This window comes from Ailuropoda melanoleuca, chromosome 15 (assembly GCF_002007445.2).
Source record: "Ailuropoda melanoleuca isolate Jingjing chromosome 15, ASM200744v2, whole genome shotgun sequence".
Taxonomy (NCBI): domain Eukaryota; kingdom Metazoa; phylum Chordata; class Mammalia; order Carnivora; family Ursidae; genus Ailuropoda; species Ailuropoda melanoleuca.
This window is the reverse complement of record NC_048232.1, coordinates 44,169,503-44,186,383: the sequence shown is the minus strand read 5'-3', so window position 1 is coordinate 44,186,383 and position 16,881 is coordinate 44,169,503. Positions and strand designations below refer to the sequence as shown.

At 39.8% G+C, this 16,881-nt stretch overlaps 1 protein-coding gene and 1 pseudogene across 4 annotated transcripts in view; both read right to left on the bottom strand.

The window, feature by feature from the left end:
• The window catches only part of CPSF6 (cleavage and polyadenylation specific factor 6), a 35,252-nt gene extending 35,067 nt beyond the window's left edge, over positions 1-185 (bottom strand). For all 4 annotated transcript variants that reach the window (XM_034644572.1, XM_011228658.3, XM_011228659.3 and 1 more), the window contains exon 1: positions 33-185. In XM_034644572.1, the coding sequence (XP_034500463.1) occupies positions 33-92 (60 nt within the window). In that variant the 5' untranslated portion in view covers positions 93-185. The remainder of the gene's footprint in view (positions 1-32) is intronic.
• A 14,226-nt stretch (positions 186-14,411) lies between these two features.
• LOC100484020 lies at positions 14,412-14,762 on the bottom strand (annotated as a pseudogene).
• Between the last annotated feature and the right edge of the window lie 2,119 nt (positions 14,763-16,881).

The window sequence follows — 16,881 nt, the reverse complement described above, 5'->3', positions numbered from 1 at the left end:
TTTCGGCGGCGTGGGCCCAGGCCCTCACGTACCTGATTGAACTCTTCGCCCACATCCGCATAAATGTCTATGTGGTCCACACCGTCCGCCATCTTCTCTCGGCCGAGGCCGCCGCCGCCTCCTGCAGGTCTGCCCGCCGCGGCAGCAGCAGCGGATCTAGCGGCGGGGGCGGGGCGCGCTGCGTCACTTCCGAGGCCCGAGGGACGAGGCGGGGGCGGCCGGGGGCGGCGGTCGCCTCTGCAGCCCCGCCGCTCCGCGGGCGCAGAGAAAAAGCTTGCGTCTCTACTGGCAGGGGCGGGTTCTTTTGTGTGTCTAGGTTAGACCTGGGGTTTGGGGGGACGTCCCAGCTGTTTCCAGAGACTGTGTTTTCACGTTGCGTCTGACACACACAAACGTTTTGTAATATTTTCATTTCTCAGTTTTTCTTACAATTCTCACAGCCAAAGCTTCTAGAGAGGTGGAAGTTTTATGTCCATGATTAAATACGAAGTATAACCCAGCATTCTGTGAGCGCCTTGAGAGCGAAAACAATGTTCTTATCCCTGCGTCCTCAGAGACCCGCAGATTCATTTGCCTAGTAAACGCAGGATTCCCGTGGATTGTTATGTTGAGTAATTTGCAAGCTACTTAGGTTATTTGCATGCTATTAATGTTTGCATCTCTATCTCCTGTCACCGTCTCCTTTCATCTCCCCCTTTCCCCATTCGTTGACCTTCGTTTTTTCCCCCTTAGATCGCCGTTGGTTTTTCTCTGTAATAGTTCAAACGCCTCTAACTTGAATGCAGCCATCCTAGAGCCCACCCAACAAGGTAAAAGCATCTTGAGGCAAGGGGCTTCTCCCTCAGAACCATCGAATGTCTGAGCGAGAAGGGAACTAGAAAAGGTATCATTAGCTCCAAACATCTATTTTTCAAATGAGGGAACTAAGGCCAAATAAAAGGTTAAGTGATTTAACCGGGATCACGTGATCAATACAGAAAGCTTTTACCACCAGCATTTTATTCAGAGATGTCTCTCCAGTTGGAAATCTTACTCCATTCTTTCTTTTTCACCCATTTAAAAACCCACCAAATTAGAGTATGCTTGCTAAGATACAGAAATATTTCACACAACGATAAGCCAAAGACTATCAAGTTATAGTTGGTATGTTGGCAGAAGCTTAGTTGGAGTCTTTTAATAGACCAATGTGGTGATGTGGATACCAATTACTAGTAAGTCAGCTTACCAGCTAGATGACCTCAGTCGAGTTACCTAACCTCTCTCTCATGTTCAGTTTCAGAATCTTTAAACTTGAGGTAATAATATTTACCTAGGTTGAAGGTTGGTGGTAGTTTAAATGAGGTGATATGCAAAATGCCCTGTCCTTTTCTACTTCTTGGAAATACCGATTTTCTATGCAGGATGGGCCCGTCATAGATGTCCATATCCCAACCCCCGAAATCTGTGACTATATTACTTTACATTGGAAAAGGGATTTCAGAGGTATTATTAAATTAAGGATCTTGGCTTATCCTCTATTTCCTGGTAGGTCCAAAGTAATCACAAGGGTCATTATAAGTGAAAGAAGGAGGCAGGAGAGGGGAGATTTGATGATAGAAGCAGTTTATGTTCTTTTACTACACTTAAAAATCATTCCAGGGTTCTGACTTCTGTTGCCTATGAAAAATCAGCAGTCAGTGTGACTTTCTTTGAAGGTCATTGAGGGTTTTTTTTCCACCCCTCTGGACTTTTTAAAGATTTTTTTCTCTTAGACTTTGGTTTTCTGCTCTGTTACTATGTATGTTAGGAAGTGTATTTCTTTTTATGATGCTTGGGATTCACTGGGCTTCTTGAATATTTGATTGATGCCTTTCATGAGTTCTGAAAAATTCTCAGCCTTTACCTCTTCAAATATTTCTTCTGCCTCACTCCTCTCTCCTTCTATAACTCAAATAAATGTATGTTAAATCTTTTCTATAAACTATTTCTCTTACCTTCTGTTTTTTGTCTTCATGCTTCGTTTTGAATAGCTTTTTTTCTGATATATTTTCTAGGTGACTAATTCTCAAATAGAAATAAAAATAAATAAATAAAAAATAATGGGGGTGCCTGGCTGGCTCAGTCGGTAGAGCATGCGACTCTTGATCTTGGGTTCACGAGTTCAAGCCCCACATGGGGTATAGAGCTTATGTTAAAAAGAAAGAAAGAAAGAAAGAAATAGATTACTAATTCTTTCTCCTATGATGTCAAACTATCTATTTCGCTATTAATTTTGGTTTTGGGGTGGGGGTTTTTTTGGTAATTTTAATTTTTAGAATTTCTATTTGATTCTTTTTAAAATCCGTTATGTTCATTTTTATAGCATTCTATTCTTTGACAAAACAGTGAGTCTTGGCTTTCATCTCTTTGACTGTAGTAGTCATTGTTGGTACACAATCTGGATCTCTGCCAATTCCAATATCTGGGGTCCCATTGAGTATATTGTTGGTTCTTTGTTTTAGTTATCTGTTGTGGTTTTGTTTTGTTTTGTTTTGTTTTGTTTTGTTTTTTGGAAAGAGGAGGAGAGGTGGTGGGGGCCGGGGCGGGCAGAGGGGAGGCAGAATCTTAAGCAGGCTCCATGCCCAGCCCAACACAGGGCTCTGTCTCACAACCCAGAAGATCATGACCTGAGCCGAAATCAAAAGTTGAACACTTAACTGACTGAGCCACTGAGGCACCCCTATTTGTTGTGTTCCTTATGCTGTTTCTCACTCATGTTGTCTTACTACCTGTCTTTGTGTGTTGGACATCATAACTGAAATACTTGAAGAAATAATGTGAGTCCTAGGACAAATTTTTTTTTCCATAGAGGATTTTCATTATATTTTGCAGGGCATCTCGGGACACTAATAAATAGGATCACCCTAATCCAGGTGACCTCTCAGCCATTTCTTTTGAATCTGAAGTGCAAAAGCACTCTAAATGTATAGGCCTATTCTTTCTACATCTTGACCAGGTAATTCCTCACTCCCTGGCTGGCTTTTTAATGATTTTAAAATGTTATGGCAGTGCTTGGGTGGCTCGGTTCGGTTCGTTAAGTGTCGGACTCTTGATTTCAGCTAAGGTCATGGTGTCAGGGTCATGAGATTGAGTCCCGTATTGGGCTGGGTGTGAAGCCTGCTTAAGATTCTCTTTCACCTTCTGCCACTCCCACCCCTGTGCTCATTCTTGCTCTCTCTCTTTCCCTCCCTCTCTCTCACCCTCTAAAAAATAATAATAATAAAAAAATAAGATGTTGTTACAAGGTACCTGCTTACTTAGTAATGTTCAAGAAATGAAATATTGTAGATTACAAAAGAAAATGCATAATAATAAAAACAAGTGAAAACTATACACTTATTCAGTACTTCTATATACCATCCTTTTTGTTAGACCTCATCTATGTACATTAATGTACATAGATGAAAGATTGGAGATTTGGGTTTTTATCCTGACTTTACAACTGACCAGCTAGGTAACCTTAGACAAGTCCTTTACCTCAAGTCCTGCATAAAGGTCCCTCTCAGTTTTGAAATTCTATTATTCAAATCTACACAGAATTCAAAGTCCAGAGCACCTTGAGAGAATTTAACAAAAAGGTATTACCAGAAATGTAGTGGCTTGAAACAACACAAATTCATTGTCTTATAGTTCTTTTTTTTTAATTGTCTCTTCTTTTTATTTTTTATTTTTTTAAAAGATTTTATTTATTTATTTGACAGAGAGATAGTCAGCGAGAGAGGGAACACAGCAGGGGAGTGGGAGAGGAAGAAGCCAGCTCCCAGCGGAGGAGCCCGATGTGGGACTCAATCCCGGAACGCCGGGATCACGCCCTGAGCCGACTGCGCTACCCAGGCACCCCCATTGTCTTATAGTTCTAATGATGAGAAGTCCAGAATGGATCTCACTGGGCCAAAATCAAGGTGTTGGCAGGTCTGCATTCCTTCTAGAAGCTCTAGAGGTGAATACATTTGTTTGCCTTTTCCATCTTCTAGAGGCTGCCCACATTCTTTGTCTGCGACCCCCTCCTTCCCACAATCACATCACTCCAACAATATAAACAATATAAAATAAAAATATTTAAGAGTAACAAAGAGGTTGGAAGCAGGTAAATACTGTTCTAAGGTTCTCTGTACATGTCCTTCCTCTCTATATAGAAGAACTTTCTCTCCTTTTCTATGCACATGTCTATGAAACAATGGCAACCTCAGTTCCAGAGTTCAAACAAGCACTGTTCAGGAAAATGGCTATCTGTCTTAGTTTCCAATCACAAAATCTAAAGAGAAAGCAACTGTTTAGCTCAATTTTTTAGGAGTCTACTTTTAGTCCAATCAAGTTTGTCTGAGGAGATGGAGTCACGGGTAAAAACACAGCTTACAAAATCTGCTCTGCAAGTTAGGAAAGGGTGGAAAATTGTCAGTGAAAGACAGTTGCTCTGAGCTAAGCTGATACCCCAAAGCTTGTCTAACACATTCCACCTATTGGATGACAACACATAGACAAAAGCCTGATGGTTAGAGAAGGCAAATCCAAATCCATAAATATTTAACACGTATTATCATAGTAGGAGTAGGTGTTGGCTCTGACACTTTCTTGTCTTTCACTTGTATTTTCATTATTAGTATTAGCTCTGAACCATGGTTTCTTAGGATTCTTTTTAAAACTCTTGGGCATTTTGTGATGGTCAGCTTAGTTAAAGCAGGAAAATAAAATCTCTAAGTCCATGTAACTGGGCTCTCATAAACTGCCATGTATCATAATACACAGCAAGTGAAGAGTATTAAGTGCCTGCATGAAAGAATTCCTTTAGAATCCTCTGTGTTGGGGAGAAAAGTTCCCCTCTTTCCTCAGGACTACCCCCAACAAAAGCAATTATGTGGGAAGTGAAAAAAGTGAAAAAAGTTAATGATTCAAAATCCCTCACTTTCCTGGGCCCCTTCCATAATTTGTCTAAAACCACTATTCCTTTCCATGCCACTTCCCTCTTTGTCATACATTGTCCCCTTTGTGTTGGATGGGGGTTGGTGAGGCAGCGGCCATATTTTTGCATCTAAGTGGAAGTTGAATGAGGGGTTACATTTAGTTTGGATTTAATGGAAAATATTTATGTATAAGTTATTGTTAACCATCCTGACATAGGAATACTTTCCAGAAATATTTTTACTGCCACTATGCCAACTCATCCAACTTCTGCGATATGAAAATGCAAAGCCAGAGATCATATGGTGATCTGAGTGTGTCCAACCATGCTAGGCAATAGAAGTATGTGGCTACTGGAGGAGAAACAAAATTTGAAATGTATGGAATCAGATACTATTCTTCAGAAAATTAGTCTCAAGAGACATGCAAAATTACGAGTGAAAGATTTGGTTCTCATCAATGCTTAGTCAAAGTGGAACTCTGTACTAGCAGGAATATACTACATAATGAGGCATATAAAATTATCAACTTGCTATATATTCTTTTTTTAAGATTTTGTTTATTTATTTGAGAGAGCGAGCGAGCATGGGAGAGAGAGAAAGAGTATGTGCGGGGGGGGAGGGGGAGAGGGAGAAACAGACCCCCTGCTGAGCAGGGAGTCTAATATGGGGCTCAATCCCTGGACCCCAGGATCATGACCTGAGCTGAAGGCAGACACTTAACAAACTGAGACACCCAGGTGCCCTCAACTTTCTATATTTTTTTTAGTGAAAAAATCACATGAAACTGAAATTCCTGTGTTTCTTTTCTTCTTCTAAATAACAATTTGCTTTCATACCTTATTTTGTATTAATTTTTTTTGTTATTTTCTTAAAGAAAGCTCCCAAAATATGAATATATCAGCCCCCAGGAAGCCTAGATTTATGTCTGCCACATACCTTAGTAACATGAAATCATTTGACATATGAATTGAGCAAGGACATTATTCCTATATTAAATATTAGTTAATCTTAACTTTTCAGTTTTTTTTATAAAAAATATAAAAATACAAGTTCTAGGGGCGCCTGGGTGGCACAGCGGTTAAGCGTCTGCCTTTGGCTCAGGGCGTGATCCCGGCGTTATGGGATCGAGCCCCATGTCAGGCTCCTCCACTATAAGCCTGCTTCTTCTTCTCCCACTCCCACTGCTTGTGTTCCCTCTCTTTCTGGCTGTCTCTATCTCTGTCGAATAAATAAATAAATAAATAAAATCTTTAAAAAAAAATACAAGTTCTATTATCTTTCCATATCCCAGTGAATATATATGCATTCTCCAGAAATAATTAGTTAAACAAATTGCTATGGCTAAATAAGAAAGACTTGTTGCAACACCAGAAAAGTGGGGCATTATACCCTCGACTGTTCTCCTTGAGTCAGTCAGTTCCACATTTTTTTGTTTGTTAAGTACTCCATGCCCAACATGGGGCTTGAACTCACGACCCTGAGATCAAGAGTCACATGCTCTGTGACTGAGCCAGCCAGGTGCCCTCAGTTCCACATTTCAAACACTGCAATTCCTGTTACCAAATTCTGTTAAACCATACCATATAAAAGTGCAGGCTTTATAGGTGATAAATGGTTTAATGCTGGCATATCATTGGCATTGTATATGTGGTATTCACCCTGATATATCATTTGGAATGCATTTGGCTGCAAGTAAAAGAAATAAAACTCAAACTGACCTAAACAGTGAGGAAATGTATTGTGAGGACATCAGTGAACTCATAAAATTGACTAAAGTCTTGAGAACCACTTTTGGAAAACAGGCAGAAATCAAAGGGGAGGTAAAATAGAGTCAGGATCATGCTGCAGAGATAAACTGCTTGGGAGACTACTGCTGGCATCAGTGCCGCTAGACCATTGCTGTCACTCTACTGAGTGCCACCATTGATGGTTGCTCAGCTCATTGCTAGACTGCCACACCTTTGAATAAGCGCAGTCACCTCGCACCAACTCTAAGTGTTGTTTTTTTGTACATTCCCTTGAGATTCAAAGTCCAGAGCTGCAACATTAAATTTATAGCATATGGCCAGGGCGTCTGGGTGTCTCAGCTGGTTAAGTGTCTGCCTTCGGCTCAGGTCATGATCCCAGAGTCCTGGGATCAAGCCCTGCGTCGGGCTCCCTGCTCAGTGGGGAGTCTGCTTTGCACTCTGCCCCTCCCGTGCTCATTCTCTCTCTCTCTCTCTCTCTCTCTCGCTCTCTCTCTCTCTTTCTCTCTCTCTCAAATAAATAAATAAAATCTTTAAAAAATGTGTAGCACGTGGTCATGCACACACTGCCAGGGTTATCAGCTACTGGCCAAAAAAAAAGTTAATCTCAATTACATACAGACAAAATGCTGCATAGAAACATGTTCAAATGTTAATATCATTTTTGAACAGTGGGATTATGAGCATTTTTAGTTTCTTATTTATACACTTCTGTGTTTTTAATATTGCTACAGCATGTATTTATTAACTTTATAATCAAGACAGAGTTTCAACTTTATTTTTAAAAATAGAAAAGCATAGAGGTGCCTGGCTGGCTCAGGTGGTAGAGCATGGAACTCTTGATCTTGAGACTGTGAGTTCAAGTCTCACGCTGGGCATAGAGCTTACTTAAAGGCGGGGGGGCGCTTGGGTGGCTCAGTTGGTTGAGTGGCCAGCTCTTTTTTTTTTTTTAATTAAGATTTTATTTATGTATTTGACAGAGAGAGACTGTGAGAGAGGGAACACAAGCAAGGGGTGTGTGAGATGGAGAAGCAGGCTTCCTGCCGAGGGAGAAGCAGGCTTCCTGCCAAGCAGGAAGCCCGATGTGGGGTCGATCCCAGGACCCTGGGATCATGACCTGAGCCGAAGGCAGCTGCTTAACGTCTGAGCCACCCAGGCGCCCCGAGTGGCCAACTCTTGATTTCAGCTCAGGTCTTAATCTCAGGTCATGAGTTTAGGCCCTGTGTTGGGCTCCATGCTGGGCATCGAGCCTACGAATAAAATAAAATAATAAAAATTAAAAGTAAAATGTTTAAAAAATAGAAAGCATAAAATTAAGATTTTTTTTATGCAGTATAGCCATACCTTGGACTCAAGATGGAGCTTGACATTTAGAAACCTGTGATAATAATGAGTTACAAACCTGATTGAAAACTAGAAACATGTGAAGGCTACACTGTAGTTTGCCATAAACTTTTTTTGCAGCACTGTGTGAACTGTGTTTAAAAAACAGACATTTCTTTGTAGATCTTGGATACCAGTCTTTTATCTGTAGTATCATTTGCAAATATATTCTCCCGTTCCGTGGGCTGCCTCTTAGTTTTCTTGACTGTTTCCTTGGCTGTGCAGAAGCTTTTTATCTTTTTTTTTTTTTTTAAAGATTTTATTTATTTATTCGACAGAGATAGAGACAGCCAGCGAGAGAGAGGGAACACAAGCAGGGGGAGTGGGAGGGGAAGAAGCAGGCTCATAGAGGAAGAGCCCGATGTGGGGCTCGATCCCATAATGCCGGGATCACGCCCTGAGCCGAAGGCAGACGCTTAACCGCTGTGCCACCCAGGCGCCCCAGAAGCTTTTTATCTTGATGAGGTCCCACAAGTTCATTTTATCTTTTGTTTCTCTTGCCATTGGAGATGTGTCATGAAAAAGGTTGCTGTGGCTGATGTCATAGAGGTTGCTGCCAATGCTCTCCTCTAGGATTTTGATGGATTCCTGTCTCACGTCGAGGTCTTTCATCCATTTAGAGTTATCTTTGTGTATGGTGTGAGAGAGTGGTCAAGTTTCATTCTTTTGCATGTAGCTGTCCAATTTTCCCATCACCATTTATTGAAGAGACTGTCTTTTTTCCACTGGATTTCTCAACATTTGCTGCAACATGGACGGCACTGGAGGAGATAATGCTAAGTGAGATAAGTCAAGCAGAGAAAGACAATTATCATATGGTTTCTCTCATCTATGGAACATAAGAACTAGGAAGATCGGTAGGAGAAGAAAGGGATAAAGAAGGGGGGGGTAATCAGAAGGGGGAATGAAGCATGAGAGACTATGGACTCTGAGAAACAAACTGACGGCTTCAGAAGGGAGGGGGGTGGGGGATTGGGATAGGCTGGTGATGGGTGGTAGGGAGGGCACGTATTGCATGGTGCACTGGGTGTTATACGCAACTAATGAATCATCGAACTTTACATCAAAAACCAGGGATGTACTGTATGGTGACTAACATAATATAATAAAAAAATATTAAAAAAAAACCCAAAAAACAAAAAAACAGACATTTCTCACCATGGTTTTAAAGTGTATTGTTTGATACAAGTGGTCTTTTTTTGTGCTATGTAAAATGCATTCATCTTTGTGTTTTGAATGATTTATTTCTGGAAATCACTGAAGATGAAATTGGAATATAAAATCCATGTGAAGAGCTGGACTTCAGCAAAATACAATAACATTAATATGAGTGAAAGTATTTTTCAATATCAAAAACTGCTTTTTTTTTCTTTTTTAAAGTAGGCTCCATGCCCAGCGTGAAGCCCCACCTCGGGCTTGAACTCAGGACCCTGAGATCAAGACCTGAGCTGAGATTAAGAGCCAGATTCTTAGCCAACTGAGCCAACCAGGCACCTCAAAAACTGCTCTTTATGGAGCTAATGGGACTCAAAATTAGTAATCTTACTACTTTTTTCCATACAACTTATATAGCAACTAAATAAATGTATAAGTGATGACAGAATTTATTCATTCTACTATCCAACAAATATTTTAATGCAACTCTTACCTGGGGGCCGCTGTAGTAGGTAGGAATGAATAATACAAATGTGAATAAGATTTCATTATCGGGGCGCCTGGGTGGCACAGTGGTTAAGCGTCTGCCTTCGGCTCAGGGCGTGATCCCAGCGTTGTGGGATCGAGCCCCACATCAGGCTCCTCTGCTATGATCCTGCTTCTTCGTCTCCCACTCCCCCTGCTTGTGTTCCCTCGCTCGCTGGCTGTCTCTATCTCTGTCGAATAAATAAATAAAATCTTAAAAAAAAAAAGATTTCATTATCATGTAGTGAGACATGGCATGGTAAGGTGTAATGTGACAGATCTTGGTTTGAGACCCAGCTTTGTCTTTTTAGACTCAACTGTGCCATTTTGGGCAAGAGTTATTGAACTTCAATGGGACCTGTTGAAAAAAATAGAGATCATACTGTCTACTTCAAATAGAGGAATGGAGAGAAGCCAGCAATTATTGAGCACATAATATTATGCGCCAGCCCCTGAGATACACACTTCAATTCAAGTTAGAAAGTATATGTACAGTGTGAGAGATGGGGAAGCTGGTAATCCTTAGAAGTACAGATATTACATTGGAATCTCTGGGAATATGTGTCAATCAGAACCTGGCAGGAAAGAGACAGTACACTCAACGGGGAAACAGAGTAGAATGTAATGGAGTAACCATTTATGGGGGTTTGGACAGGGTTAAGAGAAACTAATAGAGGATGACAAAGCACTGCAGGGCAAACCTGAAGGGATAAAGGGAGCAAACAATTACTAAAACGAGAGAGAGAGAGATCTCTAGCTGTTGAAGAAGGCTGCCTGAATCAGCTGGAGCCTTCAGGCATACAGTGGAGAGATCCTGGAAAATAAATCCTGATATTACTTCTCCCTTGACCTTAGATCTCCTGCTGGGGCCTCCCACTGGCTGAACCCAATTGGAAGTCAGAGGGGAGCAGGTAGCCTTCGTATGGCCAATAAAGGTCACCCACTGGAGCAGAGAGCAGGGTGGGAAGAGTGGGAAGTAGATCTGGAGAAGCAAAGGAGAATATCTATTACAGAAAGTATAGAAATGAGCAAATGTTGCCTCCCACGTATGTTCACCCGTGGTATCAAAAAGCTGTAATCCACCTTTTTGAAGAGCGGGGACTTCGGAGAAGGCATCTTTCTAGGCCAGGCTTACTTCAGAACCAGCTTTGTTCTAAATTAAGCTCAAAAGTGATGAGATTTAAAATGTATTAGTCAACTCTGGTTAAGCTTTCCATATGGCCAATTCAGTGATTGAATTGTTCAATAGTGAGCATAACTAGTTTTTAAAAATGTCTCCTCTTCATTGAGTCAAGAACAAATGTTTCATCTCACTAGCTAGGTAAGCTTTTGCAGAGCTTGGGTTCTGACTAGCAAGCTACTGTATCCCTAACTCCATCTCATTTTCATAGACCCTCCCAAAATGAAGCTAATTCTGCCACTCACGACTTTTTCTATATGCTGTCTCCCTTCATCAAGAAACAACCCCAATTACATGGATCCAGGAACAGAAATACCTGGGGTGAAGTTACAGTCTCTGTGCTAGGCTCCAACAATCTTAAGATTGGCCTTGGAAGAAGCAGGCCTGAAAAAAATGAACATAGGTGATGATGATGGTAGTAGTGATGATAATGATGGTAAACCCTTATATCACAGCTCTTACACTCTGAATTCCTTGAGGTCAAGGAACACATTTTTCTCATCTTTCTATTCCCATAGCATCTGGAAGAATGCCTTAGTTGAATAAGGTATTTAATGAATGTCGGCTGAATTGAATTGTTAAAAAGAGTCAACGAATTTCAGAGCTAAGAAGGACCTATGAATCCAAGTCCCCCCTCCCTGCTTTTCCTCTTTCTTCCTTCCTTCTTTCTTTCTTTCTTTCTTTCTTTCTTTCTTTCTTTCTTTCTTTCTTTCTTTCTTTCAGAAGAGGAAACCTAATCCTAAACAGGTTGGTAGTAAAACAGTGCTGGTCCCACCACACAAATCTTTGAATACACAAGTGAACGAACTGAGCTGTAAGTGTTAACTAGGTAGTGTTGAAAAAAAAAAGAAAGGAAAAAAGTGCAAATTGTTGAAAAGCCTAGGTTCATTCAATCTCAGATCTGTTGAACTTTCCTGCAAATATTTTTTTTCAAGATTTTATTTATTTATTTATTTATTTATTTATTTATTTATTTATTGAGAAGTGCAACCAGGGGGAGGAGCAGAGGGAGAGAGAGAACCTTAAGCAGACTCCGAGCTGAGCACTAGCCAACAGGGGGCTTGATTTCATAACCCTGAGATCATGACCTGAGTCGAAATCAAGAGCAGGATGCCCAACTGACTGAGTCACCCAGGTACTGCTTCCTTTCAATATTTCTCAAGTATTTTCTATTCTTCTATTATTATCCTGATGCAGACTTTCATCACTACAAATATCCAATATAGATAATCTAATCCAAAGTGCTAATTTTACAATGGAGGAAAGTTATTTGCTCCAGATCATGGTAGAAGGGATGCATTTTCTTCCCTTTTTAAGAGCCATATTCAAGTTTTGCCTAAAGTGAGAATAGAATCCCGATCTATTGGCAAACACTTTATTGCCTTGGTTTTCCTAACTTCCTTTGCAGCTAGGATAGCATGATGACTTGGTTCCGGCCAATGCAACTTAGTTGAAATTTCCACAGTAGAATATGGGAAAACTTTTGCTTTCTTAAATAGGATAGACATAACCTCTCTCCCCCTCTCCTTTTTTCTGTTTTGAATGTACACTTGATACCTAATGGAGTTTGGGCAATTGTATTGCAGCCATGAGACAATAAACGTGGGCAAAAACCAGCCTGATAAAGATGGAATGCTGACTATAGCCTGTGCTAAGATTCTGTGCTGGAGTATGATAGAACTATTGAAGGGGCACCTGGGTGGCTCAGTTGGTTAAGCTTCTGCCTTTGGCTCAGGTCATGATGCTGGAGTCCCAGGATTGAGCCCTTCATTGGCTCCCTGCTCAGTGGGGAGTCTGCTTCTCTCTTTATCCCTCACCCCGCTTGTGCTCTCTCCCACGCTCTCTCTTTCAAGTAAATACATAAAATCTTGAGGAAAAAAAAAAAGGAACTATTGAATAACTTCAGACATTGTCAGAAAAAATATATTGAATTGTTATAAATGTTAAATATGTTATTTAAAAAATTAAAGGTGGCCTCCCAAATCAGAGAAACATGGTATATAGCCTTCACATCAGGGAGCAAAAAGGTGGTGGGGAGATGGAAATTTTTTGCTCATCTAACAGGAGCCAGGAAAGGAGAAAAGAAAGTAAAACAGAAGTATAAATAGAAAACACAAAATAAGATAGTAGTTTATGTCCAAATACAACAGGACACAATACATCAAAAAAACTCATCAATTAGAAGACCTAGGTTATCAGAGTCAAAATGATCTTGACATCACATAGGAGACACACCTAAACAAAGACTCACAGGTTAAAAATAAATGGATACAAAAAGATGTGGCAAGCAAATAGAAGCTAAAAAAAAAAGCTGCATAGTGATGTTAATATCAGAAGAGAAAATTGAAGAGAACTCAATCATTAATAAAAATAAAGACAGCAATGTATCTTCTTTTTTATTTTCCCCAGTTTTATTGAGATATAATTGACATACAACAGTGTATAAGTTTAAGGTGTACAGCATCATACTTAGACTTACATATATTGTGAAATAATTACCACAATAAATTTAGGTAGCATCCACCATCTCATATAATACTAAAAAAAAGAAAAGAAGTATTTGTTTCTTGTGATAAAAGCTCTTAGGATCTACTCTCTTAACAGCATTCAAATATACCATGCAGCAGTGTTAACTACAGTCATCGTGTACATTATGTCTTTAGTCCTTACTTATAACTGGAAATTCGTACCTAGTGATATATCTTCTTTAAAGTAATGTTGGAGTGCATAAAAAAGAAAAAGGTAAAAGAAAAGTCACTGGGTAGAGGCAACTACTATTAACATATTGGGTGTTTTCTTTGAGTATTTTCCTTTGCTTCTTTCCCTAACTGGAAGTAACTGTGTATTTTTTTTTTTTATATGGTGTACGGAACTGTTGTATGATAATTATAGAAAAATGTAGACAATGCCGAAAAGTAGAAAGGGGAAAGTAAAAATTAGCATTATAAGTAGAGATAATCCTATTACCATTTCATGTATATCTTTCCAGATATTTTGATGCACATGTAGAAATATACACTTGTTTTAAAAAATGGTGTCATGATGTGTGCCCCCTTTTCACCCAAGGATTTAATGTAAATGTCTTTTTATATCAACAAATATCCTTTTGTATTACTCTAATGGGTATATGTTATCTTTGTGTGACTTTACCCTATTTCTCAATGCATATTTTTACAAAGTTGAAATGATACTGCGTATCATTTCCCATCTTGCTTTATTCATTTACTATAAAATAAGCAATTTCTCATATTATTAAGATATTTTTCTAAAGATAAATTTGAATGATCAAATGATATTTTATGGCTGTACATAACTAACTTAGCTATTGTTCTCTTGTTCAATATTTAAGTTGTTCACGATATTAAGTCTCCCTCAGAGATGCTTCAACAATAATCATATTTCAGAATAATTTTTTAAAGCGTGTAGCTTTGAGCCATTTTATTATGAAAGCTGGCACTTACATACATAAACTAACAAGAATTTAAAATTCACCACACAATTACTTCATTTTTTAGCCTAACCGTCTAGTAAATCTTTAGCTTCATTGATTTTGACTGCTAGATAAGGAGATCCAACCCTATCTAGGTGATTTAAAGGCATAAGTCATTGATGAGCGTCTCTTATTTCCCCTTTATTGGCAGTAGGATTTATGGTTTATGCCTACTATTAATGCTGCTTCTGTTTCATCATTTTGGGTTCAAACCCACCTTTGTAATAGCCACCACTAAAGACAGATTTTGGTAGACTTCGAAAAACGTGTTTTACTTGAGGCTCCAGATATTTCATGCCTTGCAAAATATAATGGTCAGCAAAGCCTGTGGCAGCAGTGATCAGTCCAGCTGCTCCCATTGTACTGGCCACGGCTCTGGCTTGGCTCCCTGGTCTCCACTGAGAGCGCAGTTCGTCCCAGCCCAAAGGCCATGGCCACCAATTCCATGCCTCTCCAGATTAATTTTTAATAACATTTAGATCCCCTAGATTTTCCATCAAAGTTATTATAAATACAAGGAAGTCATCAGCAAGGCATTAATTGAATGTCTAATTAGTTATTAATGTGTATATAATTAGCATATTTGCCCTGGGTAAGTCAAATGTATGATTTAATAATGTTGAATTTAATGTGCTGGTTATATTCTTCATAGTGTAGTCGGTCTTCTTAGAAAATCTATGCAGATAGGACATTCATTTCTCTTTTATGAGACTTGAGCAGCTTATTACAATTTCTAGGTGTTACAGGCTTTTCTAGTTGTTTATTTTTTAAAAAAATATTTAATGGGTCAAATTTGTGATTTGTTTGATACAAGGTCTTTTATAACATGATACCCTAATCACAACATTGTTCTTTCCTGAATCCCTGCTTGCCTAAGTCATAAGGGCCAGCTGGGCTGGTGGGGGAGGTCTGTTGCCTGAAATTGTAAATGTCACAGGAATCAAGGGAGCATGCCAAACACAGAGGTATATGGATTGCTGAGCTGAGAGAGCTGCAGAAGAGAATTCTGGATCTTCAGACTGAAGGTGAGGGTCAGAGACAGATATTAGAAGTCAGAGAATTGTGCCAGGCATTGAAAAGCCAGGGACAGAAGAGTGGAGAAAAAAGACAGATCTGATGAAGAGTCTGCAGTCTGGGCCTGTCTATATACCTGGTTGGAAACTGTTACTGCTCGCTTTATTGCATATACCTCCATATGGCCCAAGAGGGTGTGTTCAGAGAGTTAGGATACCAAGAGTCAGGTATCACCAACATGCCCTTCTTGCCCCTCCAGCTCATATCCTTCTTTAAGTTCAGCAGAATCACAGCTTCCCTATGTTAACAGGTAGAAGGCTCGTGTATTATTTCCTACGGCTGCTATAACAAATGACCACAAACCTAGTGGCTTAAAACAGCACAAATGTATTATCTTCTAGTTTTGGAAGTCTGAAGTCTGAAATGGGTCTGCCTGGCCTAAAATCAGGGTGTTGGCAGGGCAGGGTTCTTTTCTGGAGGCTTTAAGAAAGAGTCTATTTCCATGACTTTTCCGTAAAAGATCAGTCTTCAGACTAAAACAAATGTCTAGAAGAAACCAAGGGCTGTTGGATTACTGCACAAAGGCCTCCATGCCTGTACACAGAAGTCCCTTTTGAAAACTAAGCAGCCCTAAGTAGGGCACATTTTGCAAAGCCTACTTCAGATGTGGCTGTGGAAACAAATGGACAAGACAAAACTCCCATAGGACAAAAACTGGGGTCAAGGAGAGGAAGGGACAAGGATTCAGGAGAGAGGTCTCCACTGCCCCCCCCACCCCCACCCCCGCCCCCAAGCAACAAGAAAACCAACTGCCAAATGGGATAACCTAGGAACTTAACTCCACTAACAGGGCAGGAGGTCTTTGCAATTACTGCTCTGTGGGATTTGATGATTGCTATGAACTAGAGGCTATTGTTTTATTCCCATTCTTCCTTTTTTCAAACAGATTCAAAGTATATGTGTATTTTGGCTACCCCATTCCTACTCTACAATTTATAACAGGAAGATTGGAGGGCGGATCTCTTGTCTTCTAGTTTATAGGCTACCAGACCATGATGAATTATATATGGACATTATAAATAGGACTGAAAATTACCCAGAGATTGTGAACTTTGAGCCAGTTGCAGAAGCTGGTTGGGACTTTGGTGGTTTCTTCCCCCAAAGAGGAAATAAATGAATGGGAGGAAGAGTACACATGGATATTTGGATGACTCAGTGGGAAAAATGGGCCAGAAGCTGTTACCTGCCCCTCAATATCTTGTTTCTTCTTTCTTAGTATTAGAAGTCTTTAGCTTGGCACATGGCTACCCAGAAAGACAATATATTTCCCAGCCTTGCTTGCAGCTCAATTATTCATATGATTAAGTCCTGGGCAATGGGATCTGAGTGGGAGTAATGTTTGTGACTTCTGGGTTGCACTCCTTTTTTTTTTTTTTAAAGATTTATTTATTTATTTATTTATTTATTTAT